General features: G+C 40.2%; 1 protein-coding gene across 1 annotated transcript in view; it reads right to left on the reverse strand.

The window, feature by feature from the left end:
• Nucleotides 1-19,721, reverse strand: part of POU2AF2 (POU class 2 homeobox associating factor 2) — a 178,105-nt gene that overhangs the window by 60,530 nt on the left and 97,854 nt on the right. Inside the window, exon 2 of the mRNA XM_077456946.1 lies at nucleotides 2,913-3,022. Coding sequence (XP_077313072.1) covers nucleotides 2,913-3,022 — 110 coding nt within the window. The remainder of the gene's footprint in view (nucleotides 1-2,912; nucleotides 3,023-19,721) is intronic.

A 19,721-nucleotide genomic window follows, 5' to 3' on the forward strand; every position in this document is an offset into this window, starting at 1 on the left:
AGTCTCAAGTCTTTTGCAGACTCTAACAGGTTTTCTTCTAAGATTAAATAAAGTAAAAGAGAAAACACTGCGCTAAAGTTAAACCTGTAACAAGACGGCCACAATGGCCAAAAATAGCAGCTAACACTAAAAACAAACAAAGTTCAGCATACAAAGGAAAAAATATGTGTAGCGCTTCAATATTACTAAATGTGATCAACATGAAATAATTAATGTGTAATCAACATAAATTGTAGAGTAATTAAATACAGAAATTCATATAGTTAATAATTTGAGAAAAAGAGTCCATAAGATGGGCACCAGTTTCACAATGGAGCTGGTATAGAGATGACTGGACCGTCATAAAGCAAAAACAGGTCACTGGGCAGATATATTCATGTAGGCCAGCTTGTCTGTAAACGTCAAAAGAAGGTAGATAAATACTTCTTACCAGCTCTGTTGGACTCACAAAGTCATATGACAGTTGAGTCTGAAAAGGCTTGAGGTCTCACTCTGGGACCAGAGAGTATATGGAAGGAGGTCCGTTGGACTGGTGGAGGAACTTCAAACAGCTGTGTACTCAATGGCGTGTTTCGCAAACTGGAACATCGAGGTAGTTTGGAATCCAGCTCAGACACGGTCCAATACTCCAATCGCCCCAAATGGGGAGAGAAATGTTTGGGGGTTTAAACCCCTGTCGAAGACTTTTATGTCGAAACGCGTTGGGCTAGCTGTTGGCACCCTACATTGCTTTTAACTTTACTTCATTTTATTTCTGTGATCACCAAGTCATTTATAACTTTTTGACTTCAATAAATCCGTATTTTATATCATTTGACCCGCACCATGTGGAGCTCTTTTTTCTTTTCTCCCTTCTGTGTGGTTTAAACCCCCAAACATTTCTCTCCCCATTTGGGGCGATTGGAGTATTGGACCGTGTCTGAGCTGGATTCCAAACTACCTCGATGTTCCAGTTTGCGAAACACGCCATTGAGTACACAGCTGTTTGAAGTTCCTCCACCAGTCCAACGGACCTCCTTCCATATACTCTCTGGTCCCAGAGTGAGACCTCAAGCCTTTTCAGACTCAACTGTCATATGACTTTGTGAGTCCAACAGAGCTGGTAAGAAGTATTTATCTACCTTCTTTTGACGTTTACAGACAAGCTGGCCTACATGAATATATCTGCCCAGTGACCTGTTTTTGCTTTATGACGGTCCAGTCATCTCTATACCAGCTCCATTGTGAAACTGGTGCCCATCTTATGGACTCTTTTTCTCAAATTATTAACTATATGAATTTCTGTATTTAATTACTCTACAATTTATGTTGATTACACATTAATTATTTCATGTTGATTACATTTAGTAATATTGAAGCGCTACACATATTTTTTCCTTTTTTTCTTCTAAGATTGCCCTGTATTTGGCTCCATCCATCTCCCCATCAACTCTGACCAGCTTCTCTGTCCCTGCTGAAGAAAAGCATCCCCATAACATGATGCTGCCACCACCATGTTTCATGGTGGGGATGATGTGTTCAGTGTGATGTGCAGTGTTAGTTGTCCACCACACATAGAGTTTTGCTTTTAGGCCAAAAAGCTCAATTTTGGTCTCATCTAACCAGAGCACCTTATTCCACATGTTTGCTGTGTCCCCCAAATGGCTTTTCACAAACTGCAAATGGGACTTCTTATGGCTCTCTTTTAACAATGACTTTCTTCTTGCAACTCTTCCATAAAGGCCAGATTTTTGGAGTGCACGACTAATAATTGCCCTGTGGACAGATTCTCCCACCTGATCTGTGAATCTCTGCAGCTAATTAACACGGACCTCTTGGCTGCTTCTCTAAGGCTGCTTTCACACTGGGGCGGTATTCAGGCGTTACAGCGCTAAAAATAGCGCCTGTGTAACGCCTGAAAAAAACCGGCCCCTTTAACTCCAGTGTGAAAGCCGGAGGGCTTTCACACTGGAGCGATGCGCTGGCAGGACGGTGAAAAAAGTCCTGCTATACGCATCTTTGCAGCGGTGAAGGAGCGGTGTATTCACCGCTCCTATACCGCTCCTACCCATTGAAATCAATGGGACACCGCGGCAATACCTCCGGCAAAGCGCCGCTGCAGCGGCGCTTTGCGGGCGGGTTTAACCCCTTTTCGGCCACTAGCGGGGGTTAAAACCATCCCGCTAGCGCCCGCACACCGCCGCTAAAACGACGGTAAAGCGCCGCTAAAAATAGCGGCGCTTTACCGCCGACGCTGCTCCCGCCCCAGTGTGAAAGCAGCCTAATACTCTCCTTGCCCGGCCTGTCAGTTTAGATGGACAGCCATGTCTTGGTAGGTTTGCAGTTTTTCCATTTTCGGATGAAGGATTGAACAGTGCTCTGTGAGATGTTCAATGCTTGGGATATTTTATTTTATAATCTAACTCTGCTTTAAACTTCTCCACAACTTTATCCCTGACCTGTCTGGTGTGTTCCTTGGCCTTCATGATGTGGTTTGTTTACTAAGATTTTCTATTAAACCTCTGAGGGCTACACAGAACAGTTGTATTTATAATGAGATTAAATTACATAGAAGTGGACACTATTTACTAATTAGGTGACTTTTGAAGGCAATTGGTTCCACTAGATTTTAGTTAAGGGTATCAGAGTAAAGGAGGCTGAATACAAATGCATGCCACATTTTTCAGATATGTATTTGTAAAAAAAAAAAAAAATACAATTATGTGCCACTTTGTGTTGGTCTATCACATAAAATTCCAATAAAATACATTGATGTTTTTGGTTGTAACATGACAAAATGTGGAAAATTTCAAGGGGTATGAATACTTTTCCAAGGCACTGTGGATTGAAAATATCTATCTGGTAAAGCAACATTTTCTGTCTGCATTCCTAAATAGCCAGAAAAGCAGAATACATTATGGAAGCTAGCTTACATTTAGCCTTGAACTGGTCGTCTGTCTTGATCTTTTCTCTGCTAGAAGATCTTTGACTGTATGTTTAACTCGGACTCCTTGGTAAATCCGCTTATTGAATTCACTGTGAACTGAAAAGAAAAAAAAAATGAGCAACATAAACATGTTTATTTTATTCAGCCAGAAGTTTGATTTTGGGAAGGTTCCGTGTAATGTGGGTGATCACAAAATGCACCAATTAAGATTTACATCTTTTACATCAGGCAAAATGACTGATATACAGGTGGAGCAATTTCAACTTATCTTCTTAAAGTTGAACTTCAGGGTAGGTGTGAAGAAAGGTGAAAAAATAAATAAAAAAAAACAGATTTTCTGCTCACAGAGCAGTAGGTTATTTGTTTGTGGTTTTTAACAGTATTTTTTATTTAGATATTTATTTTTAAATTTTTTTAATTTTTAAAATTCAAAACACAAGCAGGAAGACACTGGCCTTGCAGAGGTAATAATGGTGATAAGGAGTTTTCGTGGCCTTTTCTGCACATGGTTCTCTGATGTAAAGCAGCTTTTTTATTTAGCCTCAAATGCATCCCTGGGCTCTTCTAATACCGCGTACACACGACCGGAATTTTCGATGGACTAGGTCCGATGGAATGAATCCGTTGGATATTACGATCATGTATGGGCTCCAGCTGACTTTTTTTTCCCCAAAAGTCAGACGGACCTAGAAATAAAACATGTTTCAAATCTTTCCAACGGACTCGAGTCTGGTCGAAAAATCCGTTCGTGTTTATGCTAGTCCGAGGGAGGAAAAACGATGCTAGGGCCGCTATTGGTTACTGGCTACTTCCTTATTCTAGTCCAGTCGTAAGTCATCACGTTTGAACCTGTCGCACTTTGGTGTGTTTGTGTGTGGCCAAGTCCGTGCATTTGGAAAGTTTGCCGGAACTCCGCCGAAAGTCTGTTGGGAAGACAGTCAGACCTAGTCCGTCGAAAAATCTGGTTGTGTGTACGCGGCATAACAGTGTGGAGGGAGGGTATTGATAGCATAATGGAAAAAGTAGACAATGATGTTTCAAAGGTGTTGCAAGTCTTACTTAAGGAACCCAATGAAAGAGAACAGTAAATAACAGATACAACAGAGTTGTAACGCAAATCAGTAACTGTTATTATTGCCATCAAAAAATAAAATAATAAAAATATAATCATCAAATTGAAAGCTGAAATAGTTAACAGAAAATAGTCAGAATATTGTACAGTTGATACTCAGTATGTGAGCAGCTTTATTAGGCCTCAATTTTAATGGGATAAATAAAGCAGGTTTTAGTAAAAAACAAAAACACTGTGTATTAATTCAAAATAGTAAGAAATATTGTTCAGTCAATACACATTATGCAAGCAGATTCATTAGGCAGAAATTTTAGAGGAAGAGTTAAAGCAGGTTTTATCGGTAAATATTTAAGTGTAATAGTTCAGAGACAATAGCCAGATATTTTGCACAGACTCCATGAAGTCTGTAAACAGTTTTAGTAGGCTGAAGTTTCTGATCGAGACACTGGGCAGGTTTTAATCAAGGAATCACGATAGTGTTTTTTGTATCTGCTCCAGCTCTCCCCAACACCCACTTACTGTGTATAGCAGCACCTTCTTAGGGATGCAGTTGGGATAGAAGGGGGACCCTTAGATATATCATGTTATAATATATACTATATATTATTTTGTTGGTGGTACATAGTCTCTCATTGCAGCCAGCCACTTTATTATCTCATTTCATACCATTTATCAAAACCTACTTTACCTTGCAGTATACTGTGCAGCAATGGTTTCCAAATCTGAGACCAATTTACCTGCCGATCTGATGAGGTATATTTCAACTTTCTTGGCTCCATTCTTGTTATGGTGTTATGATTGTAGACCATACAGCTTTTCTGTTTTTATTAAACAATTGTTCACAATAGGTACAATATATGTATATATGCATATTAATGCCAACATTTGCCCTTTATGTTGCTTTTTCCTTTTGTTTTTTGTACATATTTTTGATACAAACCTTTCTATAATTTCAGAGATTTATTGATATTGCTTGTCTTCCTGATAAAGCAGGGCAAAGACCTGTGAAACGCGCTGAAGAACTAACAAGCAACCCATCAACCCACTTCTATTATGGCTGATTGGGGTAACATTATACAAGTATTGTAGGAGATAATAATGGTTGTTTCAATAGATTATCATATTTATTACATTCATGATTTTAACATGATATGTCTTTTAATATTGTATACAAAAAAACTTGACATTTTTTATACTTTCTTCTGTTTGATGGTACCGTTAAAGCCCTGGTAGTTTTCTAGTAGATACATTTTTTTTATATATACACATATACCTACAAATACATATAGGATGTGGTAGACAACATATTGTAGGTCTCCACACTAGAGATTAATTTCTCCCAATTTTTGATTGCTATTATTATTGCTGTCAAACAACTCACTCTATGCTGCAGTTAAAGGTTTGTTTATCTGAACACAGATTTTTTTGGCCATTCACACACATTTCTCTATAGACTGTACACAGTGCTGAGGTTTCCCTAATACTATTTCTTCATCTGCTGATCAAATGTTCTTAGTGTTAGACAATTTTCTCTAAAAGGCTCCATGCACGCTATAAGCTCAAAAAAATGTCAGAAAATTGCTGGATGAAAAACGCTCATAATAGCGTTTTTGTGCCAGCTTTTAGCAGCAGTTTGTTTTGCTTTATTTCTGCCTGCAAATTGCTGCGAAAAAGTTAGCTTTTTCTGCTTCTAGAAGCTGAAGCTTCAGAAACACTTCTAAACTAAAATAGTGTGCATGGACACCTGGGATAACACTGCTTCTAGAAGCAGAAAAAAAATGCTCAGAAAGCTGCTGCTGGTGGATTTTCCGTAAATCTTATGGTTAAATGTTCTTATGCTCTTATGTTCTTATGTCTATTTCCTAGAATGAAATGTTAGGGAATATTACAGTCACCCTGCGAAAGGCAACAAAAAAAACCTGGCATAACACATATATTACAAATATAAAGAGTATGTTATGTGATCTCAGCCTACAGTATGTACTCCAATTTCCTACACTCAGTTAACTACTTTGACTGTGGGAAAATGCAAAGCGCTGCAAAATCGTGGCAAAACAATGTTTTTTGCTGTTTTTTTACCGGGGTTTTTCACGTTTTGCGGCCAGCGGTCAAAACATTCCTTTCCTGAAAGCGATTCTTCCTCATTTAGGAGAGGGAGGTCAAGAGAGGTTGAACCTACCCTAACTTTAACAGCTCCCAAGGCCCTCTTCACACTTCTGCCACCTGAATACGTGCAATTTAGCTGTGACTTTGGCGTGATTTTGCCATGACTTTAAAACAACTTGAAGCAATGCCTGTGCAATCTTGAGGTCTATGGACCTCAAGTCGCATCAAAGTCGGATCAAGGTAGTGCAGGGGGCAGGTACTACTTTAACCACTTAAGGGCCGCCCACCGCATATATATACTGTGGCAGGGCGGCCCTGTTGCTTGAAATGACGTACCCGTAAGTCGTTTTGTGCATTGGATGCTGCAAATGCTCCCGCTATGTGGTCGGGGAAGTGATTCATGGGTCCAGCCACCCACGATCTCTCCTTTAGAAAGGCAGAATGGGGATCTGCCTTTGTAAACAAAGAAGATGCCCATTCTGACGGGGATTACAGAGAGATAGTATGTTCCTAGTGATCAGGAACAGCAATCTCTCTGTACTAGCAGTCAGTCCACTCCCCCTGCAGTTATAAAGCACCTCCCTAGGACACACTTAACCCCTTGATCTCCCCCTAGTGTTAATCCCTTCCCTGTCAGTGTCATTTATACAGTGATTAGTGCATTTTTTATCTCTGATCACTGTAATAATGTCACTGGTCCCAAAAAGTGTTGAAAGTGTACGATCTGTCCACCACAATGTCGCAGACCACCATTACTAGTGAAAAATAATAATAATTTTCAAAAATGCCATAAATCTATCCCCTATTTTGTAGACACAGGGGATTTTTCAGGATGGAGAGTGGGGGAAGGGGCTAGTAAATACCATATTTATCGGCGTATAACACATACCTTTTTCCCCCTTAAAATCAGGGGAAAATCAGCCCCGAAAGTGGCCGAAAGCTGCAGAGAATGGTCAAGAGCGGCCGAAAGCTCCTGAGAACGGCCGAGCGCCGCCGAGATACACAGGACATTCGGCTCTGTATCTCAACAGAGCCATTTTTAAAAGGCAAAGCTGCAAATGAAACTGGCAAGGCTGCAAATGATGGACAAGGCTGCAAATGACACTGACAAGGGTGCAACTATGGACAAGGCTGCATGACAATGCTGCATATGACACTGACAAGGGTGCAATGATGGACAAGGCTGCATGACAAACCTGCACATGACACTGACAAGGCTGCAAATAATGGACAAGGCTGCAGATGATACTGACAAGGGTGCTGATGGACACTGATAAGGCTGCATTGATGGGCATTTAAATGTAAGTTTTTTTTCCTTAAACTTCCCCCCTAAAAGTTTTTTCCTTAAAATTCCCTCCTAAACTTGGGGTGTGTGTTATACGCCGGTGGGTGTTATACGCTGATAAATACGGTATGTCATTTTCCAGTGTTTTCCTTATCTAAAATTAACACAGTGAACACAGTCACTCACTCTGTTGATTCTTCACTGAGGCATAGAAGAGGCGAGAAGACCCCCGAAGACGGAAGAAGAGAAGACCCCCGGAGCTGTCTAATAAAGTATTTTAAAAACCTGTGTTGTGTTTTTTTTATGTACACTTTTTTTCCCCAGGTGAATGGGTAGGGGTATTATTATTAAATTATTATTATTATTCAATTATCAAAGGGGGCTCCCGGATTCTGATAAGCTCCCCTCCCGTAGACCCCGACAACCAACGGCCAGGGTTGTTGGGAAGAGGCCCTTGTCCTCATCAACATCGGGACAAGATGCTTTGGGGTGGGGGGCCGCAGGGGCCCCCCTTCCTCAAAGCACTCCCCCATGTTGAGGGCACGAGGCCTGGTATGGCTTTCCTGACCGGCTGGGCTGAGTGCTCAGATAAGGGTCTGCTATGGACTTTGGGGGGTCCCCCACGCCATTTTTATTGGCGTAGGGCTTCCCCTTTAAATCCATACCAGGTGATGGGGCTAGCGAGGTGTCAATCTCGTCGATGGAGCTGGCAACATTGACTTCCTTCGCTAGTTCCATCTACCTGAAGCCACATTCAAAATGAACGGACTTTATTCCATGTGTGAGAAAGTCCATTCATTTCAAAAGTTCGGCGGACTAGCACACAGACGGTTGGATTGAGTCAAAACTTCTTTCTAAATCCACCAGACTTTTGGGAAGAAAAAGTCCGCCGGAGCCCACACACGGGCGCATTGTCCGGCGGACTCTGGTCCGCCAGACCAAGTCCGCTGAATAATCCAATCGTGTGTACATAGCATGACTGTACATATAGCAGCATTTAGCAGCAGCACTGTCTCTCCCTGCAAACAGTCTTTGTTCTCTCCCTGTCTATGCCAGGTCTGTCCAACCCACCCTGACTGTAGACATCACTAACTAAACATATCTCTAATCTGCAGCAGTACTGCATTGTATAACAGCAACTATCTTACCCCGAAAGCACTTTGTGATCTCTCTCTATTTACTATAGGTCTCTCTAATGCACATTGACTGTGCAAAATGTGCAATGTGCAAAAAATAAAAACCGCAGGGGTGATCAAATACCACCAAAAGAAAGCTCTATTTGTGGGAAAAAAAAGGACGTCAATTTTGTTTGGGAGCCACGTCGCACGACCGCGCAATTGTCAGTTAAAGCGACGCAGTGCCGAATCGCAAAAAGTGGTCTGGTCTTTGACCAGCAAAATGGTCCGGTCTGCAAGTGGTTAATTTACGATTTTTTGCATCATTTAAGACTCAACTTGCTATTTTTCAATAATCATTTTCCATTCATTATATTTATTTATTTATTTATTTATTTGTTTATTCTTTATCTTTTTTATATACTTTTTCCCACTGGTCTTTGCTTTAATTACTCTTTTTTAATACCATAACTAATTAACTATCAATTTATTATACATGAACTTGAACAAGTATGTATTTTCAAGGAATGAATATTGCCTGTAGTAGATGATTTGATGAGATTAGCATCACGTTTTGCACGAACATTTTAGAAGTAGGTGTTGAATATAAAGCTTCCAATAGTACGAAGAATAGAGCTATATTAGCACATTACTCAATATAGGTCACAGGTTAAGCACACACACCTTTACATTTCTGCTGTAAAAGTGACCCCTTTAGGTGGCGGGAATAGGCATTAGTTACTTATTTGCATACTCATCTGAGAAGAATGACTCACTGTGGGGAGTCATGCTTCAGGTGACAGGACACGCTATCTACAGCAACTAAATACCTACCTATTGAGCACTCACTTGGAGGAGTGATTAATTGGAGAGGATCACTGTTCAGGTGATAGGCAGAGCCATTCTCCCTACTACACGCAATTTCTGAGTTAAACGTGTTTACCTCCCACAGACGGTATGAAGACCCTTGTCTTGAGGATCTTCAGATCTCTCTGATTATGGGATGGGAATTGGCAGGTCCATTCCTATCCTGGGTGGGGTTAGTGTTATATTCAGCTCCAAATGCTTATTACTTATACTCACTCATATTTACTTGTTACTGTCCTTTCTTTCTCCTTCTCTTCTGCTGTCTTTTCTCTGTCCGTCTCTATGTCTCCCAGGAGTTCTCACACAATCCGCTCCCAGACGCAGGCGATGAATAGGATTGATGCACGACCACACTGTCAAGAGCCATCTCCTAATCAGGTAAGTTATACAATGTCACTGAGACACTCTTCCCCCTTGGTCTATGGCTAATAGGGATGAGCCGAACGCCCCCCCCCCCCGGTTCGGTTCGCAGCAGAGCATGAGAACAGGCAAGAAATTAGTTTGAACGCATGAACACCGTTAAAGTCTATGGGACACGAACATTAAAAGTTAAAAAGTGCTAATTTTAAAGGCTTATATGCATGGTATTGTCATAAAAAGTGTTTGTGGACCTGGGTCCTGCCCCAGGGGAGATGTATCAATTAAAAAAAAAGTTTTAAAAACAGACGTTTTTGAAACAATAAAAGTGAATTATTCCTTTAAATTTCATACCTGGGGGTGTCTATAGTATGCTTGTAAAGTGGCGCATGTTTCCTGTGTTTACAACAGTCCGAGAGAAAAATTACATTTCTAAAGGAAAAAAGTCATGAATTGTCGGTCTCGGCAATACACATAAAAGTCATTGAAAAAAACGGCATGGGATTCCCCCACAGTCCATTATCAGACCTTTTGAGTCTGGTATGAATATTAAGGGGAACCCCGAAACCAAAACAAAAAAAATTGTGTGGGGGTCCACCCAAATTCCATACTAGGCCCTTCAGGTCTGGTATGGGTTTTAAGGGGAACCCCACACCAAGATGAACTGAACTGTACCAGGCCACATGCCCTCAACATGGGGAGGGTGCTTTGGGATTGATAGATAGATGTTGATGGGGACAAGGGCCTCATCCCCACAACCCTTGCCTGGTGGGTGTGGGGGTCTGCGGGCGGTGGGCTTATTGGAATCTGGAAGCCCCTTTAACAAGGGGACCCCCAGATCCTGGCCTCTCTCCCACAAAAAAGTGTGAAAATTGTAAAAATTACATAACACGGCTTGGGGACAAGTCCTTTATTAAAAAATAATACCGTCCCACGAAGTCTTCTTCTTCTTCTCTTGCTCTGCCGACGGACCGAAAAAGAAAAAAAAACGTGACAACCCACCTCCATGGGAGGCACCTGCCCTGCCCTCAGTTATAAAAGAGCTGTCAAATTGAAGACGCCTCATACGGCGGGGAGCTCAACACGGCATATATTTCTGTTATTCCCAAACCAGGGAAAGACACAGGCGAAATTGGTAATTACCAACCGATTTCACTTATCAATAATGATCTAAAGATTATGACAAAAGTCCTAGCAACCAGACTAGCAAGCTTCATAGCAACATACATCCACAAGGACCAAGTGGACTTCATCCTTGCGAGACAATGACCATATCAGATCAGGAGAGCAGTTGATATTATCTCATTGCTCAACTCTCTTAGGTATTATCCACTCTCTTTATTTATCATCCATCTCCCAAGTGCGTCTACTAAGCAAATACTCTGAACCCTTTGCTATCAGAAAAGGGACCAGACAAGGGTGCCCACTCTTCCCATTGATATTTGCGATAGCCATTGAAACATTGGCTATCGCAATCAGACCTAACGCTGATGTCAAAGGAGTGATGTGCAGGGGGCAGGAGCACAAATGTGCATTGTTTGCAGATGACCTGCTTTTATTTCTTACTTTCCCCTCAATGTCTACCCCCAATGTCTACAAACTGCTTCGGGAGTTTGGATTGGTATCGTGTTTGAAAGTTCATTTCTTCCCCCTCATCTTTTATTTTTACCTCTCTACCCCCTCTCATCGAAGATATTGGAGGAGGGAGAGGAGAGGCAGAGGCATTCTGCGTAGTCTCCTGAAAGGCTGGAAGGAAGGAAGCAAGCGGAGAAGAAGCAGTGAGTGACAACTTACACCTAAAGTGACAAGTTTAATACTGTACTCAAGAATGAACTGCCTAGGAAACAGTTTTTGCCTTGTTATGAAAATGCCTATGGTTTGCTTATATAACTGCCTCTGAACTGCTTAGGAAAATAGTATATAAACTGCCTATGAAAATTGCTTATGAATCGCATATGAAAACAGTATAGGTACGCAGTACGAAATTGCACGAGATTGGAAGGTGAAACAACATATGAATATACAAATTTTGCTTGAAACTGCTTATAAACTGGCTATAAAACTGCTCAGGAATTACCCATGAAACCCCTTATGAACTGGCCATGAAAGTGTCGATGACAAAGAAGCAAGCAGAGAAGAAGGGGGGAGTGACAACTTACACCTAAAGTGAAAAACGTAATGCTTTACTCAAGAATGAACTGCCTATAAAACAGTTTTGACTTGTTATGAAAATACATATGATCTGTTCACGAAATTGCCTCTGAATTGCTTAGGAAAATAATATATGAACTGCTCATGAAATTGCTTATAAGTCGCATAAGAAAATAGCACATGTATGCAGTAGGAAGTTGCACAAGTTTGGCAAGTGAAATCATATACGAATATACACATTTTTGTTTGAAATTGCTTATAAACTGGCTATAAAACTGCTTATAAATTATACATGAAACCACTCATGAACTGTTTATGAAACTGTTGAGGATCTGTCTATGAACTGGCTAAGAACTGCCTAGAATTGGTCTGGGATAAGGTATTATCTGAATAGTCCTATTTTCTTCCAATTAAATCGTTAGAATAGTGGCTTTACATCCATCTGAAGTAATATCTGGATGGCGTATGAAGCAGTCTTATGAAGCTTATATGAAATTACGTATAAACTACGGATGAAATTGCAGACAAGTTATCTATGAAACCAATTATAAACTGTATTTGAAACTGTGTATGAAGGGCATATGAACTGCTTAAGAAGGGTCTCGAGAAAGGCAATACCTGAATAACCTTAGATACCCCCTATTGAACTGTGCTATAAGTGACTAATTATTTGGATAAAAAAAGGTTGGCGATAAAAAAGTGCTTCATGAAATTGTTGAGATCATATAATTATATAGTTTCAGGAAGGTGTGGAAGGTACATGAAGCTGAAAATCAACCTGGTGAAACAAAAAAATACAAGGAAAAAAAACACGATGATAGGCAGAGCTATAAAAGGCGACAAACCAAAATCCCCTAAAGAAAATGCAAATACGAGTACAATAAAGAAATATCTGACAAAGGACAGGAGCCTAAAGAGTCCAGGACCAGATAAACAGCAAAAAGGGAATAAAGACAAGAAAAAAAAACCCTGGAAAAAAGAAAGGCAGATATTATTACAGAAAGTGAACTAGAAATGAGTAAAATGGAGCAACAAGGAGTGGGTGCCCAAATTCCAACCAAATTGGAAATGACAGACATGTTCATAAGACTGGAGAATTCTATCAAAACAGAAATCTCCACATTAAGGCCGATTTAGGTCAGTTGTTGACAAGGCTGGAGGAGACAGAGGAAAAAATGGATAAACAAGTCCAAGAAGTAATAAAACTAAAATAACAAGTTAAGGATATGCAATTGGAGCAGAGGAGAATGTTATATAAACTAGAAGATCAGGAGAACCAGAAGAAAGAATTTAAGGATCCGTGCTTTACCAGAAGAAAGAGAAGAAGATTTAAGAAAAATAAACTAAATATTTAATCTTCTCTTGGATAATATAGTGGAGAATGGCCTCAAGATAGAAAGAGTTCACAGGATTAGAAAACCTCAAAATATATCAGCAGATTTACCCCGAGACGTTATAGTGAGATTTCAACTATATGAAGAAAAAGCACAAATATGGGGGGAAATGAGAGGACGACCACCACTAAAATATGACGGAGCGGACCTTCTAGTTTTTACTTTTTTTTAAGTCCTTTTTTTCCCCACAAATAGAGCTTTCTTTTGGTGGTATTTGATCACCTCTGCAGTTTTTATTTTTTGCGCTATAAACAAAAGAAAAGTGCCAATTTTGAAAAAAAACACCATATCTTTTACTTTTTACTAAATATCCCCAATTTAAAAAAAAATTATTTTCCTCAGATATGGATTCTTCTACATATTTGGTAAAAAAAAATCCCAATAAGCGTATAATGATTGGTTTGCACAAAAGTTCTAGGTAAAATAGGGGATAGATTTATGGCATTTTTATTTTTTATTTTTTACAAGTAATGTCAGTGTTCAGTGATTTTTATCAGGACTGCGATATTGCAGCAGACAGATTGCACACTTTTAACACATTTTTGGGACCAGTGACAGTTATACAGAGATCAGTGCTATAAAAATGCAATGATTATTGTATAAATGCCACTGAGAAGGAAGAGGTTAACACTAGGGGCGATCAAGGGGTTAACTGTGTTCCCTAGGTGTGTTTTAACTGTGGGGGGATGGAACTGACTAGGAGGACAGAGAGATCTGTGTTCCTACTTAGTATGAACACATGATCTGTCTCCTCTCCCCTGACAGAACCGGGATCTGTGTGTTTACACACACAGATCCCGGTTCTTGCTCTGTCACAAGCAATCACAGGTGCCTGGCGGCCAGCGAACCCACCAGGCACTCGCATTGGCTCCAGTGGTCAGTCGCGGGAGTGCTCACGTCCCCTAGTGGTCAAAAGGCGAAGCAACGTAAGGTAACGTCGCTTTGCCCAGGGGAGCCAACCTGCCGCAGTACAACTGCAGCAGCTGGTCGGGAAGAGATCAATAGGTCAGAAGGTTGGAAGATCAATTAAATTAAGGTTTCCAGAGGATCTACAAGAATTCTGTAATAAACTGGACTTACAAGCTCCAGTTATCCCAGGATGGTCAGAACAAGAAATATCAATACAGAAGGAAGATGAAGTATGGCAAAAACCACTGAGTCGCTAGGAAGACTTGAAAATAAATATTAAGAAGTACCCTAGAGACTGAATAGAAATAAGCTGATGGCGAATGGAATCAGATAGATGGAATTAAATCAGAATGAGCAGAACTAGAAGAAAAAAGGGGAAAATGTTTAAGCAAAATAGGTTAGAGGGAATAGAAATGGAGGGGGAACCAGTGGTGGTGGGATAAAAAGGTAACAGAGAGTTGGGACATATGGATCACTGACACACTTCCGGCCCAGGAGAGGGGAGGCATGTTCAGAGTCTCACCCCAGGTTAAGAGAGTCATCGGTGGAGGTGAACTGCATTTCCATCTATGGCTGTAGGGCCAGAAAGGGGCCAAAAGGGGGGGTGGAGATCCTTATCTATGTGAGGTATATCAAACAGATTATTTCTCTCCCAGATAGTTTAGAAAGAGAGTACTGTGATCAAAGATGACACCATTAAAATGTATATCATTTAATGTTCACAGGCTTAATATGACAAAACATATAACAAAAAGGCACAAAACCTTAAAGGAAGTTAAACAGTATAAAGCTGGGGTAATGTTCCTTCAGGTGATGCATATTACCCATGAGGCCAATGTAAAGCTGTTTTTGAGAGATTACCCAACATGGTTTTATGGGAGATTCTACAACAAAAAGAGCAAAGGGGGTAGCCATTGGGGTAGCCAGAGGAGTGCGGTTTATATTGGAGGAAGGGAATACAGACCCTGAAGGCTGATACCTCTTCCGAAAAGGGAAACTATACGAAATAGAATGTACCCTGGCAAACATTTATTGCCTCAATAAGAACCCAACAAATTATTTGAGAAAGATCATAGTGAAGTTAATGGACTTTAAAAAGGGAAGTGTGATTATGACAGGAGATTTCAATTTCTGCTTGGAACCAAGAATTGATAGTAGGTCACAGGCACAGGGGACTAGGAATGTACAGTTAAAATAATAAAAAGGAAATTGTAACAGTGTCAATTGCTGGACATATGGAGAGTGCAGCATCCCAAGACACAGGATTATACATTCTACTCCCCTGTGCACGCGACATACTCAAGAATCGACTATATAACGGTTGAACATAGATTACTAGAGATGGTGACTAAGACAGATATTGAAACAACAACATTGTCAGACCACGGAAATGAAAATACCAGGTATCCAAAGACAATTCAATTCATGGAGATTAAACAATGAACTAATACAGGGTATAGAAGAGGAAGAGAAAATAAAAGAGGAAATAGAAAAATATTTAAAAATAAATGATACAAATGGGATAACAGAGGCCACCCTTTGGGAGGCCCATAATGCCTATATTAGGGGGCATCCTGATAGAGATAGGATCAAGACAAAAAAGGAAAGGAAATAGAAGATGGAAATATTCCATCCATGAACTAGAACAGAGGCATTAAAAGGGAGAAAGGGAGTGGCTCCAGGCACTAGTGATAAAAAGGAACAAACTAAAAGACCTATTGGATCAGGAGATGAGAAGGGACTTCAACAGAATTGCAAAAGAAGGATATTTATGGGGAATTAAAAAGGGGAAACATCTGACAAGAATATTAAAGAAGAAAAAAATCATTAAATTATATAGAAAAAAATACAGAATGGTACTCAGGAAATGGTATTCTAAACAACAGAAATAGGGAAAGTGTTCCAGAACTATTATGAGTCTTTATACTCAATAAAACAAAAGGGTCAACAAGAAATAGCCTGGAAAAGATAAAAGAGTTCTTAAAAAGTGTGAGATTACCTCAAGTAACTGATAATAAGCTAATTACATTAGAAAAAAAAAACATAACAGAAGAGATCAATACAGCCTTATAATAATTGTTGGCCTCAATCGCAATTATCCCAAAGGAGGGAAAATATAGTACATTATGTTCAAGTTAAAGACCAATATCTCTGTTGAACGCAGACATGAAATTATTCCCAAAAGCATTAGCTACCAGGATGAAAGACTTGATAACCGATTTGGTACATGCGGATCAAGTGGGGTTCAACCCCGGCAGAGAAGGGAGATACAATGGGGTGAGAACCATGCTCTTGCTTCAGAAAATTAGAGAAGAAAATACCCCAGGTCTCCTCCTGTCAATTGACGCAGAAAAAGCGTTTGACAGGGTAGACTGGGGGTGGGCCCAAGGATGGTCCAATGGATTAAAGCATTATATAAGTATCCTACTGCAAATGTGAAGATCAATGGGACTATATCATCCCCCTTTGAAATGTACAACGGAACGAGACAGGGGTGTCCCCTATCACCCCTATTATTTGTCCTATCACTAGAACCTCTACTGGATAATAATACTAATAATAATAAGGAACAACCCAGACATAGGAGGGATTAAGATTGGAGATGAAGAACATAAAATAGCAGTTTACGCTGATGATGTATTATTTTATATTTCTAACCCTAGGATCGCAATGCCCAATCTAATGAAGACTCAGGCCGCGTACACACGGGCGGACTGTTCGCCCAACTTTGTCCGCTGAACAGTGTTTGGGCGGACAGTCCGCTCGTGTGTGGGCTTTCAGCGGACAGTTTCAGCGGACAGTTGGACGGACAAGGTTTTTCGGAAATTCCGAAAAACTGTCCGCTGAAACCTTGTTTGAGCGAACAGTCCGCCCGTGTGTAGGCTTGTTCGTCAAACAAAGTTGCGCGCATGCTCAGAAAGGATTTTCACGCCGAAAGCTATAATGCAGTGTATAGGACGTCGTATTTTTCGTCCCGTCGTACGTGCCGTTCACGTCATCGCGCACGGTTTCAGCAAACTGTTCGTCCGTCATGTGTGGCCATGTCCGTCCATGCTAAGTTTGAGCGGACTGTTTGCCGAAACTGTTGGACGGACAAAGTTGGGCGAACAGTCCGCGCGTGTGTACGCGGCCTTACAGAGAATTTTCAAACTTAAAAATAAATCTTTCTAAATCAGAGATTTTAAACATAAATGTAAATAAACAGGAAAAAAGGTGCCTACAGCAAGAATTTAAATTTATATAGAAGACAGAATTAAAATATTTAGGAATACGATTGACATCATTCCCCGGGAAATTATATCCCACTATTAAATTAAATAAAAAAGAAAATAAGAAAAATAGCAACAAGGTCCCTCTCATGGATAGGACGCATAAATACCATAAAGATGTTAATAGTACCAAAAGTTATGTACAAATTTTAAATGTTGCCTATTCCCCTACCTCAGACATATTTTAAAACATTAAAAAACATAGAGATAAAACACAAGGTGGTCTAAAAGGTACCAGACTTTAAAAAAATATTATAATGCAGTGTTAATTTCACAAGTAATGGAGTGGACAAGGGAGAAAAATTTAAAAAGATGGGTACAAATTGAGAACATAATGAGTGATACATGGTTGGGCAGAATCATTTGGATCCCATCTCAATATAGAGCACTGGGTGAGAATACACATGCAATGACATGAAATATACTTAGAATTTGAGATCTAATACATAAACAAGGTAAATCAGAATATAATTCTCCACTAATATCACTGAAAGAAACAAATTATTTTACACCAGGAAAAGGGAAATTATTTGGAGACTGGATAAAAAATGAAAATGCAGAATTAAAGGATATAACAGAAAAGGGGAAAATATTCTCATTTCAAGATTTAAAACACAAGATAGACTTGATGGTGAAATTATGAATGGTGGTACCTCCAGTTGAAACACTTTTTCATAACTTTGCCACAACCAATAAGATCAATGGAAGATCTGAGGCCACTGGAGAGACTGAGTTTAGCATCAAGCACAAAAAATGGTACATCACGGATTTATTAAAATGTAATGGCAAAATAAGGGCTGGAGGTCCAGCCATACATAAAAAAAAATGTGAAAAAGAATTGGGAACACGAGGGAACAAAAAAAATCAGGATTTTTTTTAGATTGGTACATAGCTCCTCAGTTGACACTAACAGAGCTGAGATGAACTATAAATGCCTTACAAGGTGGTGTATAACCCCAGACAAAATAAATAAATATCGAACAGGAGGATCACCAAACTGTTGGTGGGGATGCAAAGTAGTGGGAACGATAGCACATAAATGGTGGGATTGCCCAAAAATAAAAAGCTATTGGAAAGAGATCTTACAGTTAATAAAATAAATGACTAATGCCGCGTACACACGACCAGACTTTTCAACATCAAAAGTCTGACGGAATGATTCCGGCAGACTATTCGATCGTGTGTGGGCTGCAGCGGACTTTTGATTTGCAAAAGTCTGACAGACTTTAGAAATGGAACATGTTTCAAATTTTTCCACCAGAACTCTGCCGGACCCAGTTCCTACTGAGAAATCCGCTCGTGTGTATGCTAGTCCGACGGACAAAAACCGATGCGAGGGCAGCTATTGGCTACTGGCTATGAACTTATTCTAGTCTGGTCGTACGTCATCACATTCGAATCCGTCGGACTTTGGTGTGATTATGTGTGGCCAAGTCCGTTCATTCGGAAAGTCCGGCAGAACTCTGTCAGAACTCTGTCAAAACTCCGTCAGAACTCCGTCGAAAGTCTGTTGGACCTAAGTCTGGTCGTGTGTACGCGGCATAATAGATAAATATTAGAAGAACCTTGAACATACTTATATCATGGGATAGAAAGTTCAATAAAACAATATAAAGAAGCTAAGATACCTCACATGATTAATGCAGCTAAAAAGTCAGATACCACAATATTGCCAAGAAACAGAAAGCCCCACAATAAAAGATTGGTTTGGAAGGGTAGAAGAGACATATAACATGGAATTAGGGGCGGCTCAAGACAATTTTTTTTGGGGATGCTGTGTAGGTGCTGAAAGTATCAGTGGTGGTGGTAATGCGGCGTCTTGTGGGTGGGGCCAAAAGTGGGTATGTCCAAAGGTGTGTGTGTCCAAAAAAGTGGGTGTTTTTTCATGGTCTCTCCTATTGTATAGATCAGTGGTCATCAACCCTGTCCTCAGGGCACACTAACAGGCCAGGTTTGCAAGATAACTGAAATACATCACAGGTGATATAATTTGTTGCTCAGTGATTGCAATATTCTAGTCTGCATATTCCCAAGGTAATACATAAAACCTGGCCTGTTAGTGGGCCCTGAGGACAGGGTTGATGACCACTGGTATAGACAAAATAGGGCCTTTAGGCACACAGAATTGATTGGAGTGAAACAAGCCCAAACGGAACCAGCGATAATAAACCCCAGCAAGTATAAGGGCCAGCAATGACAACCCCTAGTACATGTTGGGGCCAGCCATAAGCCCTGTACAGCATAACAGTGAGGGACAGTGAGCAGCAGTG

This window comes from Lithobates pipiens, unplaced genomic scaffold, assembly GCF_037356315.1.
Source record: "Lithobates pipiens isolate NorthernLeopardFrog02 unplaced genomic scaffold, aLitPip1_a1.2 Scaffold_27, whole genome shotgun sequence".
Lineage (NCBI taxonomy): Eukaryota > Metazoa > Chordata > Amphibia > Anura > Ranidae > Lithobates > Lithobates pipiens.